The sequence below is a fragment of the Aethalodelphis obliquidens genome, unplaced genomic scaffold (assembly GCF_003676395.1).
Source record: "Aethalodelphis obliquidens isolate GAN/ISIS:26980383/991018 unplaced genomic scaffold, ASM367639v1 scaffold4, whole genome shotgun sequence".
In the NCBI taxonomy this organism is placed as follows: Eukaryota; Metazoa; Chordata; class Mammalia; order Artiodactyla; family Delphinidae; genus Aethalodelphis; species Aethalodelphis obliquidens.
The window spans coordinates 74,810,352-74,835,217 of record NW_020837948.1 but is presented as its reverse complement, the minus strand read 5'-3'; the positions used below and the strand labels follow the sequence as shown (position 1 = coordinate 74,835,217).

The 24,866-nt window shown below is 36.3% G+C and overlaps 1 protein-coding gene across 3 annotated transcripts in view; it reads left to right on the top strand.

The window, feature by feature from the left end:
* MTREX (Mtr4 exosome RNA helicase) overlaps positions 1 to 24,866 on the top strand; it is a 137,168-nt gene that overhangs the window by 95,149 nt on the left and 17,153 nt on the right. The window contains exons 19-24 of one of the 3 annotated variants that reach the window (XM_027101111.1): positions 2,954 to 3,088; positions 6,071 to 6,199; positions 12,373 to 12,483; positions 13,863 to 14,051; positions 18,349 to 18,512; positions 23,852 to 23,957. In XM_027101111.1, coding sequence (XP_026956912.1) covers positions 2,954 to 3,088; positions 6,071 to 6,199; positions 12,373 to 12,483; positions 13,863 to 14,051; positions 18,349 to 18,512; positions 23,852 to 23,957 — 834 coding nt within the window. The remainder of the gene's footprint in view (positions 1 to 2,953; positions 3,089 to 6,070; positions 6,200 to 12,372; positions 12,484 to 13,862; positions 14,052 to 18,348; positions 18,513 to 23,851; positions 23,958 to 24,866) is intronic. The other 2 variants (XM_027101113.1, XM_027101112.1) reach the window with 2 other exon arrangements.

Genomic DNA, 24,866 nt, shown 5'->3' with positions numbered 1-24,866 from the left:
AATTGAGTTCTATGTTCTAGAACTTTAGGGTTCAATTTATCTTGCTTTCAAAGGCTTGCATAAGGCATTTAACAGAGACCCCCTTTCTGATTGCATAGGTTAGACCCAGAGCAAAATCTTTATTCTTCTTATTAGCCCCTGAATATTAGCTCCCAGTCTTGTACCATATTGAGGAAAGAAGATGAATATTTCTAGAGTTTATGGAATATTCCAATTAGGAAATGCTGGTATGACAAACAGTTCACAATTTTACTTGCTGCTTGTTGGCTTTCACTAGAGTTTAAGGTATTTAAGTGTTCCTTTTACTGTGTGGGTTCAGGTAACCCTACTGGTTTCTGTTAGTATGTTTAATTAATATTGTCTGAAGGGCAGATTTATATGCCCTGTCCAGGCAGGGGAAGCATTCCGCAATGAAACATGTCTATCTCACAATATAATTAGGCAAAAGAAATGTAACCGTCTTATATAAGATCTATTTAAATATATCAAATTTTATAAACTTTATCTCAGTTCTGTCAACTTTTGTACCTTTAACTTCAGTTTGTATTAGGACACTGTCAACACACCTTCGTCTTATAAGGAGTCCAGAAACTTTTCTTTTTATCCCAACCATTTAATCTATTTTTATATAAAAGGCTTTGGGATTCCCAATGAGATGTTGAGGCAAAGGACTCAGGCCCCTTTGTTGATTTTTTTTTAAGTTGATTAATTGGCCCAAGCAATTGTTGGTCAGTTATCTCAGTGCAATTTTTTCCGACTTTTTTTTACCCCGGACTCGTTTGGAGCCCTTTAATGTTGGGGACCAATAGGGGGATCCCTTTGACGCATCCAGTCTTAGGTAGTGTTATATCAGAACCTTTTGTTTTAATCCCATTGACATCCATTTTATTTATTCTATTTTAAAATAACCATGTAAAATTTTCTTTATCCATTTGGGACGATGCCCTTTAAAATTTCTACCTTTTTTTTGAAGAAGTCTCTAGACTTTCTCTTCAGTTTTTTTCTTACTTTCCTGTTAACCTAATTAACATGAATTATCCTAGTGTGTTTATTAGCATCTGTAAGACCCATGAAGGGAAAGCAGAGTGCATAAATAAAGCTTCCCAAGCCATGTTTTCTTTTCGTTTGTTTGGGTTAAATTAAAGGAGTTCTCAGTTTAATCATTTTATCTTTTTCTACCTTCTGATTTGATTTTTTCATAGGTACCAATAGAACTGTTTATAATGAAAGCTCTAAAAATTTACCAGTTTAGAAGTTTCTCAAATTTAAAAGATCCATCATCTGGCCATTAACGAGATATATCTTAATACGGACTCAAACCAATAAAATGCAAGAGGCATGCCCACAAGACAGTGTGAAGGAAGCCACCTAAACAAAATCCAGAAAATTTACTCCCCAAAATAGTAAAAGACCTTTGTTGTACAGGCTGATAAAAGGAAGGTTAAGACGGCGGAAAGCCATATGTGTACTTTATGGATGGCAGAGACCAAGTTCTCAAAACACACACACATACACACACACACACAAAATGCTGAAGAAGATTGGGTAGAACATTTACCTCTCAAAGACACGGAAAGTTAAATGCAAGTTCCCACTAAAAGGGCTTTTCCTTTACGGTCAGAATTCTGAAAATATGTTTTATCAAGCTGGATTTCTCTAACTTAACTGCATATGCAATAAAAGAGCCCCCATCTTAGTCATTTTCAGGGCAAGATTTCCTTTAATCCCCAATTGAAGTACTTGTAAATGTAAGTTTTGTATGTACATAAACCTGGTAATTTGTCACTCCTTTTGTTCTGAAAGTTTTATTCCCTGTTCTGAGGTCAGTTTGTTGAGATAAAGTAGCTAGTGACAATCCTGTGGTGGGCCAGGGTGCAGTTTGTGAGCTTAACTCCTCTAGGTTTTACCCTGGAGCTGTTTTAGCTCTCTTACGTGTCTCAGTTTTTCCCTTCAGTATCCTGAGACCACTGTGGGTGCTCAGATCATGGAGTGACCAACTCTTATGCATATCCCCTGCAGAGCAAATTTTTAATTAAAGTGAGTGGGTTTCCCTGTAGGGGCAGCTGCATATTATGAGGGCTTGCCTCCACCACTCCCACAAGCGTCTTAGTTGCCTGAAAAAGCCGTTGCCACCTGGGAGGAGATGTTCCTTTTTTGGAGCAGAAAGCTCTCATGAGATACCTCACTTTTATTACAATAAACTGTTAAAGTAGCCAATTCAAGGAAAAACGACAAGCCAGTCTTCTACCTAATTTACGCACTCCAACCTTACTCAGTGTCTTTCAGCTGAGCAAAGTCTTCCCAGTGTCTTTCAACTGAGGTTAACCTGCTCATTGTCTAAACTGAGTAAAAATCTCCCCAGTATCTTTCAACTGAGGGTAAACCAGGTACCTTTTCTTGAAACAAAGTTTCAAAGATAACCTGCTCCTCCAAAGAAGAGACTTAGGAGATTCGAGAACCAGGAGAGAGACTCACCGAAATTTGTCTGGACTGTCCGAGGAGGCAGACAGGCCCAAGTGGCCTCAGCTGGTACCAAGGCTCCAGATCCTCATAGAGTTCAGGCAAAGGACAGAAGTCTACTCTGGGTCACTTTGTTAGTCGCCCAAACGGTCGACTGAAAAAAATTGCACAACCTAAAAGTTGAGAATTATGTTTTATTCGGCAGACTTTCTGAGACTTTAAGCCCGGGAAACAGCCTCTCAGATAGCTTTGAGGGACTGTTTTGAAGAGGTAAGGGAGGAGCCAGGATATATAGGATTTTTTGCAGACAAACAAAAACTAGGTAGTCAGAACATCAAAAGATTACAGTTAATTAAAGAAAACCAGACACCTCAAGTTAATGAATTTAACACTTTTATGTGTATCGGAAGATGTAAGCGTCTGGGCTTATTGAAGTTGTTCCTTTGATATGCACCTTAACTGCCCTGTTTTTCTCCATCCTGTATCCCCTCAGAGTGTACCATTGGGGGTGGCTGCGGAGGCTGATAGCTTGATGGCAGGCAGCCTGTTTATCTTGATCCTGAGTTCCCCTCAGGATGCACCATCAGGGGTGGCTTCAGTGGCTGATGGCTGCAGCATTCTTTGGCAGGTGACATGACATTCTTTGTCCACAGAGGGAAAGTACATACTGATGAAGAAAATATTTTGAAGCATTTTAAGGAGATACAAATGCATTGTCAATATTTATTTTGTATTTGTTTCTTTACATTTTATAATCTTGAGATTATCAAAATTATATTTCTCTTATGTGAAGGTTGATATTGTTGACCCACCTTTACCAAAGTACAGAACTAGAAAGTTTGCTGAGAAAAGTTTTATCATTTTAGGAAATAAATTTAACAGCAAGTTTTCATTTAATGCTACAATAAAGAATGCTTTCAAGAGTTTCCATAGTAACACTTGAAATACCTCTGTAATGTTGTAAATGGTTTTGGTAGTTCTACAAAGATAATTATGTATGAGATGATAGGGAGAATATTAAGTTTATAAATAAAATCTACAGAATTGGAATTAAACCCAATAACAGAGTTCTAGATTGTCTAGACACATTAAAGATTCTTCATAAATCTTAGGTTATTTTTGTCCAAATACTCGTATGTCCTATAACACCTTGTAGTTAATTTATTCATCATATTGTGAAATGCATCTTACTTAGAGGGGTTTTTTCCCCTCTGGAAAGCTAAATATTTTAATCACTGATTCTCCTTATGGTTCTTGGCCCCTTGGAAGAGTTAACAGTTGGTCATACTATTTACCTCATTTTAAAACTCATTTTTTTATATATATATATATATATATATATATGCATGTGTGTGTGTGTACACACACACATAATCTTTGCAGATACAAGTCTAATTGAAAATACTGTCTTTGAATCTGTATCAAGCTGAAAAATGTTTTAAAACTTCTTTAAAAATAACCATATTTGGGCTTCCCTGGTGGCGCAGTGGTTGAGAGTCCGCCTGCCGATGCAGGGGACACGGGTTCATGCCCTGGTCCGGGAAGATCCCACATGCCGCGGAGCGGCTAGGCCCGTGAGCCATGGCCGCTGAGCCTGCGCGTCCGGAGCCTGTGCTCCGCAACGGGAGAGGCCACAACAGTAAGAGGCCCGCGTACCGCAAAAAAAAAAACAAACAAAAAAAACATTTTGAATAAAAATATGTGCTGAGAAAAAACTAGTTTTCTTTTTGAATTGGAAAATGGAGCTTATGCTTTCTTTGAGGAAATTTGTACTCAGAAGTTTAAGATAATTATGATTGTATTTTTGGTTTGTTTTGGAAATATATTTTACTATTCTGAGGCAAATGGATAGTTTTATTACAGATTGTAGGAATGGATTCATGGTCATTTCTTGACAGTTTTTCACTTTTGCACAGGAACTGTGCAGGGTGGGTGGGAGGAGAACAAGTCATCACTTCTTGCCATGTTTCCCTCTCAATCAAAATAACTCTCCCTTAAGGGGCACCTGACTACATTGTTGGTGGAATGTAAATTGGTGCAGCCACTATGGAAAACAGTATGGAGGTTCCTCAAAAAACTAGAGTTGCCTGCCATATGATCCAGCAGTCCCACTCCTGGGCATATATCCAAACAAAATTATAACTAAAAAAGTTACATGCACCCCTATGTTCATAGCAGCACTATTCACAATAGTCAAGACATGGAAACCTAAATATTCATTGACAGATAAATGAATAAAGATGTGGTATATATATTGATACAATGGAATGCTGCTCAGTCATTAAAAACAAAATAGTGAACAAAATAATGCCATTTGCAACAACATGGATGGAACTAGAGATTATCATACTAAGTGAAGTAAGTCAGAAAGAGAAAGATACCATATGGTATCACTTATATGTGGAATCTAAAATATGACACAAGTGAACCTATCTGCGAAAGAGAAACAGACTCACAGACATAGAGAACAGACTTATAGTCTGACTTGTGGTCTGGGGAGGGATGGAATAGGAGTTTGGAGTTAGCAGTTGCAAACTACTATATATGGAATGGATAAACAACAAGGTCCTACTGTATAGCACAGGGAACTATATTCAATATCTTGTGATAAGCCATAATGGAAAAGAATATAAAAAAGTATATATATGTATAACTGAATCACTTTGCTGTGCAGCAGAAATTAACACAACATTGTAAATCAACTATACTTCAGTTTTTTAAAAAAACTTGTCCCTTTATCTAATTTTATGCAAAAGAGATTATTCAAATGTTAAAAAGCAAAGAGGAATTCTTTACTGAAGAAAAAAGTCTTCTATTACTGTTCGAAAAATGTTGCTCTCAAACATAAATTGTCATAGTGCAGAAGATGTGATTAGTGTTAGGTCTTTGAGAATCATGTTTTTATTAGAGAATATAAAAGACTAAAAGACTTTTAATGAAATGATGTGAAATCACAGAGTAGAGGTGCCAGTATACTAAGCAATAAAATAATCTGCTCTGAATATATTTTTCATCTTGTTTAATTAAGGTTATTTGAAGATAACATACTCATTTTCTGATACTGATAATTCCTTTGGTTTCTTTTTCTAATTCTGGCATAACATGAAATAAAATTATAAACCGATCATTAGAAACTTAAAATGGCATATCAGTTGACAGTGATCATAACATTTAAATTTGTAAGTGTCAAGTAATTTCTGTGTTTTTTCATCCAGTGGAGCATGTTGAAGGATGAAAAGAGACAGGCTTCATTTCATGAAATTAACATTTATTGTGCATTACGTAAGTCATAGTGCTAAATACTGAGAACATAGTTCCTGTACACATGGAACTTAAAATTTGTGTGCCAGGGGCTTCCCTGGTGGCGCAGTGGTTGGGAGTCCACCTGCTGATGCAGGGGACACGGGTTCGTGTCCCGGTCCGGGAAGATCCCATATGTTGCGGAGCGGCTGGGCCCGTGAGCCATGGCCACTGAGCCTGCGCGTCCGGAGCCTGTGCTCCGCAACGGGAGAGGCCACAACAGTGAGAGGCCCGCGTGTCACAAAAAAAAGAAAAATTGTGTGCCAGTTTTTAAGAATTAATAAACTTCTTTTATCCTGTTTTTTTCTAGCCTAATTCTGGTGAACTGGATCCTTTATATGTAGTGGAAGTACTTCTGCGCTGTAGCAAAGAGAGCTTGAAAAATTCAGCTACTGAGGCTGCAAAACCAGCTAAATCTGATGAGAAAGGAGAGATGCAGGTTTGTACTTTATTTTTCATTTTCAGATTTCAGATATTTTGTACATTATTTATAATCACTAGCTTTCCTATATGTGATTATATTGAACATACTGTCATGATTTCCTAATTGGAAGTTTTCAAGGTATGTGAAAGCCATCTAACACCAGTAGGATGATTAATCTTCTTATCAAATTATGGCAAGGTAATTAGTGACAAACTGAAAGATAAAGAGAATTTAATCATTTAAATTTTCACATGAAGCTGGAATTTACCTGAGCTAAAAAAGATGATTTATCATTATTTTACGATTGTATCATTTTACACTTTATTCCATCCATATTGTTTATTACATTCCTGTGAAAATAATGATTGAAAATAATGAGCCAGTGTTTTGATAGGAAACTTAGGTAGAACTTTTTCATTAATTTACATGTGCTTTTAATTAAATGCAAAACATTCAGCTTGCCACATGAGATACACATATTACTTAAATGGCTCCTATTTTATTTCATTTTAAAATAATTAATATAGAATAATTGTAGGTAAGCCTTACTGTGGAGAGTCCAAGTATCTATTTGAAGAGTAATATCATACTGAAATTTTTTTTTAAACACTGCTTTAAGTATATGTTGTATTGGCTAGGTCTTTTAGGAAATGTCATTGTTAATGATACTTGTCATAACAGGCTTTGGTTTGTGGGAAAGTTGAAGTTGGAATGGCAAATATGTGGCATGCATCACAACATTCTCCTTCTCTCATGGCAGATATTAATAATAAGTCATGGGCCCCTTTTTTCCCATATACAGGGAAAAAGAGCAGTTAACAGAAACTGTCACTGAGGAAGTCCAGCTACTGCACTTAATAGAGTTTAAATCAGCTATTTTTAAATATGTTGAAAGTGTATTTAAAATTTTAAAAATCTGATTTTAATTTGTAACAGTACACGTTTTTTTGTTTGTTTTTCTTTTTGTTGTTGTTGGGTTTTTTTTTTTGCGGTACACGGGCCTCTCACTGTTGTGGCCTCTCCCGTTGTGGAGCACAGGCCCCGGATGCGCAGGCTCATTGGCTATGGCTAACGGGCCCAGCAGCTCCGCGGCATGTGAGATCTTCCCGGACCAGGGCACGAACCCTTGTCTCCCGCATCGGCAGGCAGACTCCCAACCACCGCGCCACCAGGGAAGCCCAGCCTCTTACTATTTTTAACAGATGCCAGTAGGGAAAAGGTTGTTTGCACTGGGCAAGCCCTGGGTCAGGTCAAGTAATGACCTCCTTGTGAATGAATAGAGTCTTCTACGGGACCACCAAACAGGTGAAATACTGACAGTTCTCTGGGAATGGCCTTTTGAAGTCATTTCAACCCTGTTCTCTCCCTTCCGGTGGCTGCCAGACTGATATTCAGTGATTGCAGGCTCTTGGTTTTCAAGACTACTGTGGAGCTGAGTGGGAGAGGGAGTAAAGTAAGTTAAAACACTGCAAAGCATCCAATTCTTTGGTTTGGGTTTTTTTTTTAATTAAACGCTCCTTGGATTGGTGCAAGCCTTTGTTTAATTTCCAGAGTTCTGAAGAAGTTGATTTTGACAATTGCCAGTATTCCCAATGCTTTTATGGGGAAGAGGATTTTTGGAGGTCTTTGCCTCCACCATTTTCACTGGCATTCTTCTGGATAAACTTAGAGAAAGCATCTATTACATTCAATAGATTATTACATTAGTCAGCTTTTAAATTAGATCAAGACCCAAATTTAATTTTTGTGAATCTAAAATTTAATAAAAATCACATTGGTTTGAATAACTTTGTCTGCCTTGACTGGATTAAAATTCAGTTGGTTCAAAAAACATCATTCTGATTTAGATGAAAAATTCAAAAATCATATTGTGTTTTAGCTAACAGTCTTAATTGAAGAGATGACATTGGTCGAAATTTACTTAGAGTGTATTGACTTAAAGATTGTATTGACTTAAAATGTACTGACTTTTGATATTATTTACCTTATCATTTGCTTATCTTAAAAGGGGAAATTGATTTATGACAAACTTGCAAAGAAAAAGGTCTAAGAATAAAAATACTCCTTACTGTTGGTATTCTCACGCTTTTCTAATAATTGCCCTCGTGATTATTTGGATTTATATAGACCGATGTTGCATCATGATAAGCCTGAATTCTAAGTTCTTTTATAAAGGTTATTAGGTTTAGAAAGTTGAATCAACTGCACAATGCAAATATTATAACATGTTTTTAAATCCTTGTGAGTGTAGAGATTTATAATTTCATGGCAACTGTTCATTTGGTTTTTAAACATTTAAGTTCTTATTTACAGAACTTAAGTCTTAGGATCTCCCTTTCTTGTACTTAAGGAGACATTTGTAGGAGGGCCTTTATAGTTTCTTTCGTGTCATTAGTGTGAGACTTAGTTGACCATTTCTTGGATGGAACTTATTATAGGAAGCAGCATTAGAAATTGGGTAGTTTCTGTCTTCCTTCTGAATCAGGTCTTCACAGATAGTGTTTATTCTGTTTTCAAGGAAATACTTCTGCATAATGGAACTTGTGCATAATTCAGCTGCAAGTACATAAAGCATACACTTCTTCTCTAAAGTCAAGTGAATTATTTTTAATTTTTCTGCCATTTTGGATTGTGTACGTGTACCTCAGTACAGAAAAATAGTGTATTTCTCCCTCTGGGTGTTGGCTACCTGGTACATCATTGACAGTTTTTCACGTCCTGAGTCTTCTCTTTCCAGCCAGCCCAGGTATCTAGGATTTGTATAGATCACAAATTGGCGGCTCAAAAGCCAATTCAGTCCACATAATGTCTTCTTTAAAAGTGAATTTGACAGTTTGAGAATAAAAATAATGATAGTAAAAGATTATAATCAAGTGAAAATAAAATAAGAACCCACAAGCTTATATACTCAGAATAGATACTGTAGAAGGAATGGAGATGTTAGAAGAGTCAACGTTAGACAACTACCATAAGTAATTTTTGACTCAGGCAAGAATAATCCATAGATGTTAAAACTAGTGAGTTGAAAGTTTAATGAAGGACTTCTTTGATGGTGCAGTAGTTAAGAATCCGCCTGCCATTGCAGGGACGTGGGTTTGAGCCCTGGTCCAGGAAAATCCCACATGCTGTGGAGCAACTGAGCCCATGCGCCACAACTACTGAGCCTGTGAGCCACAACTACTGAGCCCGCGAACTACTGAAGCCTGCATGCCTAGAGCCCATGCTCTACAACAAGAGAAGCCACCACAATGAGAAGCCCATGCGCCACAAGAGAAAGCCCACACGCAGCAACGAAGACCCAATGCGGCCATTAATTAATTAATTAATTTTAAAAATGTTTAAAAAAAAGTTTAATGAAGAATGGGATACTTACAAAGTCTACAAAGACTCTCCCTATAAATTTCTTATAAATTTTTAAAATAAATTTATTTATTTATTTATTTATATTATTTTTGGCTGCGTAGGGTCTTTGGTGCTGTGCGTGTGGGTTTCTCTAGTTGTGACGAGCCGAGGCTACTCTTTGTTGTGGTGTGCGGGCTTCTCATTGTCATGGCTTCTCTTGTTGCGGAGCATGGGCTCTAGGCGCACAGGCTTCAGTAGTTGTGGCACGTGGGCTCAGTAGTTGTGGCTTTCGGGCTCTAGAGCTCAGGCTCAGTAGTTGTGGCACATGGGCTTAGCTGCTCCGCAGCACGTGGGATCTTCCCAGGCCAGGGCTTGAACCCGTGTCCCTTGCATTGGCAGGCAGATTCTTTTTTTTTTTTTTTCCTTTTTGCGGTACGCGGGCCTCTCACTGTTGTGGCCTCTCCCGTTGCGGAGCACAGGCTCCGGACGCACAGGCTCAGCGGCCATGGCTCATGGGCCCAGCCACTCCGCGGCATGTGGGATCTTCCCGGACCGGGTGAACCCGTATCTCCTGCATCGGCAGGCAGATTCTTAACCACTGTGCCACCAGGGAAGCCCCAATTTCTTATAAATTTATCTCCCTGTAAATTTATTGTGAAAGGGAAAGTAGTAACTTATAGTAGAAAATGCTAGCAGATGTTACTTTAATCAAGTAATCAAAGTTACTGTCACCAATCCAGTAATGTTGACCAATGGACTGAGACCAACAAAGAAAAAAATCACTTGTGCCAAAAATGCATAACCTGAGTCTGATGATTCTTCATGACAACACAAACCTAAACTGAGAATCGTTCTACAAAATAACTGGCCTATAGTATTCAAAAATGTCAATGTCTTGAGAGTCACAGAAGAACTGAGGAACTGTTCCAGATTAAAGAAGAACAAAGAAATATTATAGCTAGGTTCAATGCATGATCCTAGTTTTGCTCCATAGAGTGGTGGGGGGAGAAGGGAGGGCAAAAGACATTATTGCAAAAGTAGATGAAATTTTAATATGGACTGTCGATTAGATAATATCAGTGTATCTACATTAATTTCCCTCTTTTAATACTTGTACTGTGGTTGTATGGGTGTGTATGTTTGTGTATATGTATATACATAAATATATAAAGAGGATGTTGTAGCACATGGGGCAAAATACAAATAATTGGTGAATCTGAATAAAGGTATATGGGAGCTTTTTATCCTATTCTTGCAATTTTTCTCTAAATTTGAAATTATATGAAATGTTAATACCATAAAAGAACAAAAAAAGGTGGAGAGTATTCTAGATTAAAGAAGACTAAGAGACCTGACAACTAAATGTGGTAAATGATCCTTGGCTGAATCCTGAATCCAAAAGTAATAGTAGTAGTATCCTGGCTCCAAACGTAATAGTAGTAGTGGTGGTGGTGGTGGTAGTCGTAGTAGTAGTGCTAGTAGTCTATAAAGGACATTATTGGATTAGCTGGGGAGATTTTAATATGGACTATGTATTAGATGATGTATTATTGTTAAATTTCTGTGATCTCATAATATTGTGGCTATGCAGGAGAAGGTGCTTGTTCTTAAAAGATACACGTTTAATTGGGTCCCATTGGTTTATTTTTGCTTTTATTTCTTTTTTCTTGGGAGACTGATCTAAAAAAAATATTGCTACAATTTATGTCAGAATGTTTTGCCTATGTTCTCTTCTAGGAGTTTTATGGTGTCATGTCTTATATTCAAGTCTTTAAACCATTTTGAGTTTATTGTTGTATGTGGTGTAAGGAGTGTTGTTATTTCATTGATTTAATTGCAGTCATCCAGCTTTCCTAACACCACTTGCTGAAGAAACTGTCTTTTCTCTATTGTATATTCTTGCCTCCTTTGACATAAATTAATTGACCATAGGTATGTTGGTTTATTTCTGGGCTCTCTGTTCTGTTCCGTTGTTTATCCTCATTTTTTAAATGGGGAGACTGAAGCTTAAAACTCTAGGTGACTTGATCAAGGTCACACAACTAACTGAAGACTGAATTCAAACCCAGGCAGTCTTGACTCCAGAACCCACATTCAGCCACTATACCATTTTGTTTAGTAAAACAGAGTGAATATATTTGTTATCAGCAAGTGAATGACAGTTGTTTTTCCAGTGGTGATCAGTGTAAAGGTAAGGAGACCAATAAACTGACAAAGTTGGATCTGTGAAAATGTTAACCTCTCCTCAGTTTATAGAGTCTGAATTTAAAGGGAGCAAATTTAAAGAAAGCAGATGGCATTTTTGATGGTGAGGGAAGGGTATTCTTGTCAGGAGAAAGCATGGAAGAAAGTTTGAAGATAGGTTTTCTTCAAGATTATGTCTAATGGAGTATACTGTTTTCTCTGCTTGAAATACCTCTTTTCAGCTCTTCATTCTGGCCCATCCAGAGATTACATGAGTCTTGCGTGGCCAACTAAACCTAAATAGACCTAAGTAGGAGTCTTTCCTTCCTCTGTAGTGCTATAGTACTTTTAGGTATTCAAAAAGTAGCAAGTACTGAGGGTGCAAAAATGAATAAAATATGGATTCTGTGTTAAGGGAATCACTTATTTTTATGTACCATTTGTTTGCCTGTTACTTAAAGTTTGAATTTGTTTTCACTTTTTAAATATAGTTTCTACTAAGATATAAGCTTCCACAATGATTACTATCTACTTATTATACCTGTCACATACTGTAAATGCAGTTTCCTTTTAAGAATTCAAGCTAAATTTAAGAAATGGCAGAATTTGAACAGGTTCAATTTTAGTTGTAACATATATATATATAACTTTTCTGTTGGTAGGTTGTTCCAGTTTTGGTGCATCTCCTGTCTGCTATCAGCAGTGTTAGGCTTTACATTCCTAAAGACCTTCGACCACTGGACAATAGACAGAGTGTTTTAAAATCAATACAGGTATACACGTTAATTTTATAAATTAAACATAAATTTTATGTAAATATAAATAGGGTTTATAACAAGGCAACTGATTTGCTGTTAAATATATTGCTTTCTTTCAGAAAACCTATAAACACTACCAATAGTGGCAGTTATTTTTAACAAAGATAGTGGCAGCAGATCTATATGTAGACTGTCCTCTCTTTGAATCTAGCAACAAAGTCAGGCTAAAGGAGGGCTCACAGAGGAAAACATGGCCACTATTTTGTGTTAAATATGTTTTGCTTTATTCGTTATGAATGAAAATAACTATAGAGTGTATTTTAAAGTTTTATGTATAGGGCTTCCGTGTTGGCACAGTGGTTGAGAGTCCACCTGCCGATGCAGGGGACACGGGTTCGTGCCCCGGTCCGGGAGGATCCCACATGCTGCGGAGCGGCTGGGCCCGTGAGCCATGGCCGCTGAGCCTGCGCGTCCGGAGCCTGTGCTCCACAACGGGAGAGGCCGCAACAGTGAGAGGCCCACGTAACGCCAAAAAAAAAAAAAAAAAAAGTTTTATGTATAAAATCATGTGCCAGGACTTTTAACTACTTTATAGTATAGTTAATACATGGATGAAATAGTCTTATTTTCAATAGGAAAAGTTAAGATTTTATAGAAAATTTTATTTTCCGGTAGGAAAATAAAAAGGCACTTCGTTAGTTGGTGAGTCAATAAATATTTGAAAAGGATTTACTATATAGTGAAGGCTGTGTACTAAAATCTGAGAAAGCAGGATGCTTTCAGTGTACAGTAGGAATTTTTAAGCTGTGGTCCATGGGTGGGCTTCTTGAAATGAATAATTCTCTTGGCAGTTTTATAAAAAGTTTTTGTGGGTAACTCCTCCCTCCCAACTTTTTTTTAATTTCTAACTGGCCAAATCCTATCTTACCTTTAAGCCCTATCCAAGACCCTGAAAGTCTCCCAGTGGGGTACCAGCCTGTAGTGACCTATCTCTTCCCTGAACTCACATGTTCATTATATTTAATAGTCAAATCATGTTACAAAAAAATTTAGTGATGGGAATCTGGACCCTTTGAAAGTTTATATCTTTCAGCTCAGTAGTGCCCTCCCTAGGAATCAGCCCCAAAGAAGTAATCAGAATATTGAAAACATTTACACTTGAGATGTTCAATACAGGATTATTTATAATGGCAAGAAGTTACAACAACCTAAATATACGGTAATGGGCTTTATCAATAAGTTGTGCTGCATCCATAACTATTAAACTTTAAATATTAGAATTATTAATAAATTGTAATACATGTCTGTACATAGAAAAAACATAAAAGGAATTATTTAGTCTTAACTAATTTTGTATGTAAGATGAAAAATGAATTTTAAATATTTTGTTTCAGGAAGTTCAGAAACGTTTTCCTGATGGTGTTCCCTTATTAGATCCTATTGATGACATGGGCATTCAAGATCAAGGACTGAAAAAAGTCATCCAGAAAGTAGAGGCTTTTGAGCATCGAATGTATTCTCATCCACTTCACAATGATCCAAATCTGGAAACTGTGTATACGCTTTGTGAAAAAAAAGCACAGGTATGGCAGAAACTCTTTTATCATAGAATTCTAAGCATTTCACTATATAAGTGAGTATATATTTTTCATTTTCTTTTCCTACTGGTTTCATCAGCTAAAACAGGAAAATGTCTAGCTATCTTTTAAGTAAACTATCAACTCTTACCAGTAAAAAAAAGTTGATCACTTTGAGATGTCATTCACATAACATAGCATTCACCCTTTTAATGCATAGAATTCAGTGGTTTTTAGTATATTCACAGATATCTGCAACTATAACCACTATCTAATTCTAGAACATTCTCATCACCCCAAAAAGGAACCACATACCAATTAGCAGTCCCTCCCCCTTTCCCTACCCTCCAGCCGCTGGCAACTACAAATCTCCTTTCTGCCTCTATGGATTTGCCTATTCTGGAGATTTCATATTAAAAAAATCATACAATATGTGGCCTCTGTGTTTGCCTTCTTCCACTTAGCTAATATCTTCAAGATTCATCCATGATGTAGCAGAATTTGTATTTTATTCTTTTTTATGGCCGAAAAATATTCCATTGTATATATATACCACATTCTGTTTAACCACTCATCAGTTGATGAACATTTGGAGTTTTTCCACTTTTTGGCTATTATGAATAATCCTGCTATGAACATTTATGTACACATTTTTGTGTGGACATATCTTTTCATTTCCCCTGGATGGAATTGGCGTAGAATTGCAGGTCAGTGAGTAACTCTGTGTTTAACTCTATGTTTAACTTTTTGAGAAACTGCCAAACTGTGTTCCAAAGTGGCTGCACCATTTTACATTCTCACCAGCAATATATTAAAGTTCCAGTTTCTCCACATCTTCACTAATATTTGTTTCGTCTGTATTTTTAATTATAGCCATCCTAGTGGTATGAAGTAGCAGTTCACCTTTTTAGGCTAACTAGCTATATTCTCTAACCAGTAAAAGCATTCTTACAGCCATTCTGAATAATGAATTTAGAAAAAGCTTTTTGAAATGAATACATTTCTTTCCACTATCTACTTCTCTTCAACTAGAATCTTTTGTATATACAAATGTCGCTTCCTCCTTGAAGTTTATAACTCCTTGCTATTATGCTTTTTCAGCTTTTATCACATGCTACTTTAATCATGTTTGTCTTCCTGTCTCACAAACTAGATTTTAAGCTCCTTAGGCTCAGGTGTTTCATTTAAGCTTATTTGTACTCTTCCATATTTCCCATAATGATCTATTTTTATAAAGTAGATGCCTAGTATTTATTGAATAAATAATATAAGTAGAAACTTCTTGGCTTAATAGAGTAATGTGTTCAGTTCATAGTTTTACAGCACTGCCCCTTTCTAGCTTTTTGTGAACTAGCATGATGTGGCCCTGTGCCATGTTGGGCACAGCAGGTGTGTTCTCAGTGAACATGTAGCACACCATGCTGTGGCCCACCATGAAGGTTTCTTCTCAAGATGAGGAAACTGAGACACAAAAAGCTTGAGTATACTCAATTGTCATCCTGGCCTCATCTATCACCGGGACCATTGCAGCAGCTCCCTCCCTGCTTCCATTTACTCCGTACCTGACCACCAGAATCATCCTTAACCGTTTCAACACAGGAACAGAAAGACTTGAGTTTGGTTGAGTGATGACTGGAAAGTATCCACAGGGAAGGTGGTTTGAAGCCACAGAGAAAGGCATTATCTGAGCCACTCAAATATAACAAAAAGGCCCTAGTGTCTGGTTGAAAGACAGGCTAAATAAACTTGTTATGAAGACTGCAATACATGGAAAAAATGCTTATACAGGAACATTAAATTTAAAAAGTAGGACCTAAAATCGTTGTGGACTATGATTACAATTTAGCAAAAGTAAAAACGCACACCAGAAAAGACTGAAAGGAAAACCTTAAGTGGTTGTGTTTGGGCAGTGAGATTATAGTAGGTAATCCTGCTCCCACCCGCCCCCCATTGTCTGTAATGTGCTTGTATTGCATTTCTTTTTTTTCTTTTTTTTTTGCAGTACGTGGGCCTCTCACTGTTGTGGCCTCTCCCATTGCGGAGCACAGGCTCCGGACGTGCAGGCTCAGTGGCCATGGCTCATGGGCCCAGCCTCTCCGCGGCATGTGGGATCTTCCCGGACCGGGGCACGAACCCGTGTCCCCTGCATCAGCAGGCGGACTCTCAACCACTGTGCCACCAGGGAAGCCCTTGTATTGCATTTCTTAATGAAAGAAAACTACAAAGAGTTAACAACTTAGGGGAAAAAAAACAAGTCTTTTTTTTGTTAATGACCTCCTGACCTCCTAGTGACTGCAGGATAAATTTGACATTCCTTAGCCCTGCCTAGGAAGCCTTCAAAATCTGACCCCTCAACTGTCAACATTTTAAGTACTCATACCCTCTGATTCAGCTTTCCGGTCCTCTCGGACTGAAACTACAAAGTGAGGCAGTACAAGGTTGTTCTTGTAGCATTGTTTGAAAAAGCAAATGAATGTAAACAACCTCAGTGTTCATCAGTAGAAAATTAGATACATGAATTATGCATATCCACACAGTGGGTATCAACATGGCCATTTTAAAAAAATGAGGTAAATTTATATGTACTTTTTGGAAAAGAAGTCCTAATTGTATGGAGTGGAAAAGGAAGCTGACCTCACTTCTGTGGGAAAAGCCCCTGTACCTATGTATTTATTCATTTACAGACATGGATATCTGTATTCTTTTAAAGTATGTAGAAAAAGATATAGAACAGCATTATCCAGTAGAAATATAATACAAGCCACTTATGTAATTTTAAATTCTTTAGTAGCCACCTTAAAAAAATAGTGAAGGGCTTCCCTGGTGGCGCAGTGGTTGAGAGTCCGCCTGCCAATGCAGGGGACACGGGTTCGTGCCCTGGTCCGGGAAGATCCCACATGCCACAGAGCGGCTGGGCCCGTGAGCCATGGGCGCTGAACCTGCACGTCCGGAGCCTGTGCTCCGCAACGGGAGAGCCACAACAGTGAGAGGCCCGCATACTGCAAAAAAAAAAAAAAAAGTGAAAAGAAACAGGTGAAATTAATTTTAATAAGATTTTTATTTAGCTCAATATGTCCAAAATACATTTCAACATGTAATCAATATAAAAATTACTATGATAAAAATCTTAAATAGTAGACTGTCTTCTACCAACCTTTAAGCTTTATATGCCTCTGGGTACTTAGCACAGTCTTCTATGCTAATATGGGCACATCTTCAATTAAAGAAATTTTAGAAGACAAATTTTTTTTTTCTGATAGGCCTGATAGATCATGCTAGGTAGTATAGAGTTGTCTAACATATAAAGCATTCCTTCTTATCCTCCTAGCATTATGACAATATATCTGTTCATAGCAATGTAAATAATTGCTAGGAGTTTAGATTCTAGAGTCTGATAGTCTGGGTTTGAATCCCATCTTTAATCACTCACTAGCTCTGTGATCTTGACCAGTATCTTGATCTTGGTAATCTCTGTCTGCCTCAGTTTTCTCATCTGTAAAATGCACATTTAATATTAGTTACCTACTTTATATGATTGCTGTAAGAATTAAATGAAATAATGTAAAGCACTTGAAGAAACAGGATTTATAGTTAGCTGTCAATAAATATCAGTTACTGACCACCATCATTGCCTTCAACATTTCTACTCCTCAGTTGAAGCTTAATAAATCATCTTCAAAATTCCAAAGTCTTTGAATTTCTACTTCTCAATCCCTAAACTTTTCTGTCCATGTTTTTCTGAACTTCAAGCCTCCACTTCAGGATCACAGTGTTTTCTTGCTCTTGTACTGTCATCCTCTGTCACAGTCGAAAAGTATGTAATATTTTCTGATTAATAGAATTTTAAAACTCATCTACCCTATAGGATGACCTCAAAATAACATTTTCCTTTTAAGTATTCATCTCTGTCTATAGAATAAAGACCTCTTCTCTTTGCTAAATCCACTTCCAGCTTAGGCAGATTTGTTATGCAATTTGAGGGCAAAGAGAAGGAACGCTTTTCAGGGCATCATAAGGGAATATAAGTAGTTGAGAGATAAGATTCATATACTCTCATCTTTCTTTCCTTATTCTCTGAGTTACCCCCTAATTCCCTAAGGATGAAAAGCTGGAGTTGATGTTATAGCTACCTCAGATACATCATTCCTCTTGTGTAATATCCTGGGACAATAAGAAACTCCTGTGTTCTCCTCCACGTTCCCCGGCCCCCAATATAATATTTTTTGTTTCATTTCATGACTAAACATCATATCATTTTGTTTACTTTATTATTTAACTTCTTTTGTACTTTTATATGCCTTAGATTGCAATAGACATTAAATCCGCAAAGCGAGAACTAAAGAAAGCAAGAACTGTCCTACAAATGGATGAGCTCAAATGTCGCAAACGTGTTTTAAGGAGGTTGGGATTTGCTACGTCTTCTGATGTCATAGAGATGAAAGGACGAGTGGCTTGTGAAATAAGCAGGTAAAACCTGGTTGGTCTAGAAAACTGATTCTAAAATGGGATACTGTTTTTTAAATGAAGGCTATTAATCTTTTGGAAAAAGAGCTATATTAAAAATATAAAGTTGTACAATGCCTTCCATATTAAAATACAGGTTCTGATCATGAAGTTGAAAAATTAGAAAGGGAGAATAAAAATCGTTTGAATCCTACTAATTAACACAGACACCATTAGTACTTTCATATGTTTCCTTTTTCTTTATTTTAATGCATTGTGGACTTTTTACATAATTGTAACCTTAGTTTATATATGGTTTTTGTATACTTTTAATTATTTTTACAATTATGAACATTTTCCCACCTTGAAACTTAATCTAATAATCATTATCCTTTTTTATGTAAAGTTTTGGTCTAACAGTAGGGTATTAGAGTATAGCATATTATAGGCCACAGCTTGAAATTGGATGTAAACTTTTGTAAATTGGATATAAGCTGTTGTCTATTTTGGTAATCTTTTACCACATTACAAATGACCTTAAAACTAAATGACTTAAAACGGAAGTCATTTCATTCTCTCCGATTGTTTCTGTGGGTCCGAAATGCTGGAAGGGCTCTTTAAGTTGTTCTGGCTCAGGGTCCCACTTGACTGCCATCATCTTGAAGATACTTATTTTGCCATAGCCATGACCATTATTCTCGATGAGTCCATAAAAGACATCTTGAAAAATTTTTTGTGTTCTCACCAAGGCCCTAATGGATGGGGCCAAAGAATTACAAGCCTTGTAGATGGTTTTGGATATTCTTGATGAAGACTTATTCATACTGTTCTTATTGATCATCTGGTTCAGATATGAATTCAGATATCGGCAGGGGCCAAGATTCTGTGGCAAACAGGACAGTTCTAGGCCGCCAAAAGGGGGCAGCGACTACCCAGCCCCAATTAATTATTACAGAATAATATGATATCAGAGTATTCAACTTAGAAAAGTCAAAAATCCAGATTTTTTTTTTTTTTGGTGAAATCTCTTGATTTTTAAATGTTCAGATACTAATTCAAAATTATTTTTTTAAGTCCCTGTGCAAGCTAAATAAAATGTTTCTTCATGTTAGATTTGGCCTACAGGCTTGTAGTTTTCCTTTAAGCTGTGATAAAATTAAGTTTTCCTACTCTGTACTTAAAGAAACCTAGGCACTATAAGGCTAATAATTTACCCAGGATTAAATTTAGACTATAACACCAATCTACTGATTTGAATGCCAAAATTAATGTTATTAGAATTATTTCTTTGTGGTGTTATGTAGTATTGATATTTAATAGTTAATATAGAAATTAATTTCTATTAGATATCTGCAGCTAGTTTTAGTCTTAGAAGAAAGAATATTTAGAGAGATAGTGATAACAATATCACATATCAAAGTACGTTACCTTTCCCCCAAAATTTGTCTCTCCCTCTGGTCTGTCTTGCTGAATAAGACCCAGCCACTAAAGGCAAAAACTGGGGAGTCGTCCTAGATTCCTCCTCTTCCTTCTAGCTCTCTTCTCACATCTTCATGATCGTTTTCTCCTACCTCTGTGCTGTTTTAACTATTCCCACTGACTAAGGTACATCCTGTTTATAAGTCTCTACAACCCATCCTTTATACTCTTTCTTTCAGAATAGTCTTTCCAAACCATAAATCCTACCATGTCATTGTTTGGTAAAAGTCTCTCAGTGATTCTGTATCGCTTTCAGAATAAATTCCATAATTTAGTGTATTCTCGCCTTTCCCTTTCTATCCTGTCTGTTGCCACATTCCACACATGGTGTTTCTTTTATTTAACATGACCTTTTCCTTGCTCCCTGTTCCTGCATAATTTTTTTTAAAGATCCTCTGAAACTTGCTTTGAGTTTCTTCAGTTTGATATTAGGCTCCTCAACTTTTTTTGCATAATTGCCTATATAAATCTCTATTAAATTGCTGTTCTGTGATTATTATCTTTCTTATCTGCCTCCCGCATTAGACTATAGAAGTAGTCTTGCCTTATTTGTATTTTTGTTGTTTTGTCTTGACTTAACTCTCAGTTTACCATTAGGAACCCATGTTTAGTTTTTGACTTTATTTTTGAGTAGTTATTACTGTTTATAAATATTGATAGTTCATTACTTTATTCTTTTTTAGAAATCTTATGAAAAACAGGAAATATGCCCTTTCTTCCGTTTCTTTTTTTTTTTTTTTTTTTTTAAGTAACACCCTTATAGTTACTGGATGGATCCATTAAACCCTTTTATAAATGTAAGATACTCTATGGAACCTTGATTATAGAATTCTAGAGACACCATCACTGTAGTCTTTTTCCAGCTTTCATTGAACACAGTTGAGAATTCAGAATTTTTCATTTGTCATCCACATGGTAAAGAGAAAAATAACAGAAAAAGATGTTTTTGCAATTATTACACAAATCAGAAAATTAACACAAAGAGACAAAAAGCACTCGAGGCAAAGTGATGATGGTGAAATTGGTCATGTAAGCAAAATCTCAGACCCTAGGTAAATTCTCACACTCAAGAGTCAGTGAGTGAATAATATATTTCTGAGAACAAGAAGAAAAATGTAAGATTTTTATAACTTTACTCTCCTTTCTGTTCAACATAAAGGACTTAGTTATGTAATGTTTTGTGATAAGAACTTGGGCCATCCCATTTTGCTAAAAAGGACTTGTGACTTTATCTTTCATCTTTTGTATTTGTGGCTAAATTTTCCTTGATACAATTCTTAGTTGGTCAAATACTGAAGATAGTTGTAAATACAAGGAAATTGATAAAAAACAGATGATGAAGAGATGAAAATAATTATAATCTTTATAATATAAATCTATTATTTTTATAATATAAAAATAAACAAATGGGACCTAATTAAGCTTAAAAAAGCTTTTGAATAGCGAAGGAAACCATAAGCAAAATGAAAAGACAACCCACAGAATGGGAGAAGATATTTGCAAACAATTCGACCAACAAGGGATTAATCTCCAAAATACACAAACAGCTCAATAACAGAAAAAACAAACAACCCAGTCAAATGGGCAGAAGATCTAAATAGACTTTTCTCCAAGGAGTACATACAGATGGCCAAAAAGTACATCAATAGATGCTCAACATCACTAATTATTAGAGGAATGCAAATCAAAACTACAATGAGGTATCACCTCTCACTGGCCAGAATGGCCATCGTCAAAAAGTCTACAAAAAATAAATGCTGGAGAGCGTGTAGAAAAAAGGGAACCCTCTTACACTGTTGCTGGGAATGTAAATTGGTACAGCCACTATGGAGAACAGTATGGAGGTTCCTTAAACTAAAGATAGAGGGACTTTCCTGGTGCTCCAGTGGTAAAGAATGCAGGGGATGTGGGTTCAATCCTGGTCAGGGAACTAAGATCCCACATGCTGCGGGGCAACTAAGCCCAAGGGCCACAACTACTGAGCTTGCACACCTCAACTAGAGAGCCTGCATGCTGCAAACTACAGAGCCCATGTGGTCTGGAACCTGCATGCCACAACTACAGAGCCCACGCGCCCTGGAGCATGCACGACACAACTAGAGGGAGAAAAGCCACACGCCACAAGTAGAAGCCCACATGCCGCAACGAAGACCCGATGCAGCCAAAAATAAATAAATAATAAAATAAATCTTAAAAAAAAAAAAACTAAAGATAGAGCTACCATATGATTCAGCAGTCTCACTCCTGGGTATATATCATACTCTGAAAAGATACAGGCACCCCAGTGTTCATTGCAGCACTATTTACAATAGCCAAGACATGGAATCAGCCTAAATGTCCATCTACAGATGAATTGATAAAGAAGATAAGGTACATATATACAGTGGAATATTACTCGGCCATTTGCAGCAACATGAATGGACCTAGAGATTATCATACTAAGTGAACTAAGAGGAGGACAAATACCATATGATATCTCTTACACCATGTGGAATCTAAAACACGATACAGATGAACTTATTTACAAAACTGAAACAGACTCACAGACTTTGAAAACAAACTTATGGTTACCAAAGGGGAAAGGTGGGCTGGGGGGTAAGGGCAGATAAATTAGGAGGTTGGGATTAACATATAGACACTACTAAAGATAAAATAGATGATCAACAAGGACCTACTGTATAACACAGGGAACTCTACTCAATACTCTAATAACCTATATGTAAAAAGAATCTGAAAAAGAATAGATATATGTATTGATACATGTATAACTAAATTACTTTGCTGTACCCTTGAAACTAACACAACATTGTAAATCAACGATACTCCAATATAAAATAAATTTTTTTTAAAAATCTGAATGTGAAAATGTACAATTATGGAGCAAAGAAGATGACCTTTCTCTCTTCAGTGAAATTACGATTTGTCATAGTCTTTTAAAGTACTGTATTTAGGGCTTCCCTGGTGGTGTAGTGGTTGAGAGTCCGCCTGCCAATGCAGGGGACACGGGTTCGTGCCCCGGTCCGGGAAGATCACACATGCCGTGGAGCGGCTGGGCCCATGAGCCATGGCCGCTGAGCCTGTGCATCCAGAGCCTGTGCTCCGCAGTGGGAGAGGCCACAACAGTGAGAGGCCCACATACCGCAAAAAAAAAAAAAAAAAAGTAAAATACTGTATTTAGATGATGCAAAAGAAGAACCAAAAGTAAGGGTAAGCTAGAACCTAAAAGAGAGGTATTTAAAATCTAGAGTCAGTAATATGTTTTGACAATGCAAGTGCAAGAAGAAACAGAAGTAATGATAAGCTAGTACCTATTATAGATATGTTTGAAATCAGAAATTGTATTTACTAGATGGATATACTCCAGATTCATAGATAACAGTCTTAATGAGCAGCAATTTATAACATTCTCAGCACTAGGAAACTGTGAATAAAATGTGTGTCTGCTATGGGTACATTCTAATTAAGATTTCTATAAAGTTGTTTTTCATTGTATGTTTTTTAAATTATTTGTAAAATAATTGAGTTGAAAACCATTTAAAAGGTCCTTGGACCTAGGTAATAAATGCTAATGACTAATTTTTCTGGTATTCTGAGAGTTAAGAAATGATTATTTCAATGAATATCTGCATTTTGGTATTTGCTAGAATGGGCTGTTTATAAGAAACACCCATTTCACGTTTATTATTCATATATTGGTAAATATAAAGACCTGCCATTTCCTTAGTTAAATAAATTTTTGTCACTCCTCACTGACTAGTCCTTATGTTCAAATAACATATTTTATTTAAAACTCTATCTTAAGGATGTGTGGGTACATATGCGTGTTTTTATATTCTGACATTTGGAGTGTACTCTTTTTTGTTTGTTTGTTTATGGCGGTATAGTGCTGATGAGCTCCTTCTAACTGAGATGATGTTTAATGGCCTTTTCAATGACCTATCAGCAGAACAGGCAACGGCACTACTAAGCTGCTTTGTGTTTCAAGAGAATGTGAGTTAATAGTTTAGCACATCTTATTTGTTAATTTACATGTCTTATAATTTAATATTATTATGGATTTTTTAATTTTTAAAATATGCCTGCATGTTTACATATTATAGGTAATGTTATTAGAAATCAATGTAACTATAACCCAAATTTAGTAAGAGAGAAATAATTAAATGTATATTATTAGAAAAGAAAGTAAACTAGAATTTTATTTATAGACAATCATCATTAATCAGATTCCAAGTTAAAAATTTGCTCTATAACCCAGTGCATTATTTGAAGATCTAGCTTAGTCAGACAGTCTAGAAGGAAAAAGAAAAGGTAAAATTAGGCAAAACTAGTGAAAATGAAAAGGGAGTGAGGTCGAATTAACATTCCTCTTCTCAATTTTGGAGAATAACTGTGAGGCAGCTGATTGTACTAGAGGCTGAAGTCTTAGTTTTCATTGGCAAGATTTGAGATAATGGCCATACGATTCTCATCACTGGCTTGGCAGTAACTTTTTCATATGAGTAGTTAGTTGACTTTCACCAGCTCTTAAGAAATCAAAAAATGAAATGCTGGATGGACCAGAAGGACACTATCATCGTTTACTTTATTGCAAAAGCCAATATGATTTATTTTAAAAAGTAAAATGCATGTTTCACATTTCAAATTCAAAACTTTATTCATTGTTTATAAAATAGGCAAAATAAGAGTAAGACAAGCACATTTACCTTTTAAAAATAATGTTGCTACTATATAAATTTTTAGAGAACCTTTTACCATATACACTTAGTTTAACTTTTAAAAAAGTAAATTGTGTAAGACAAATTTGTTTTGCAGTTCTGCTGTCGATCTGTTTATCCATTAACTATTTCCTTATTTATTAATCAGATCAAATACATAACTTATTGGAGTAGGTAGGTATTT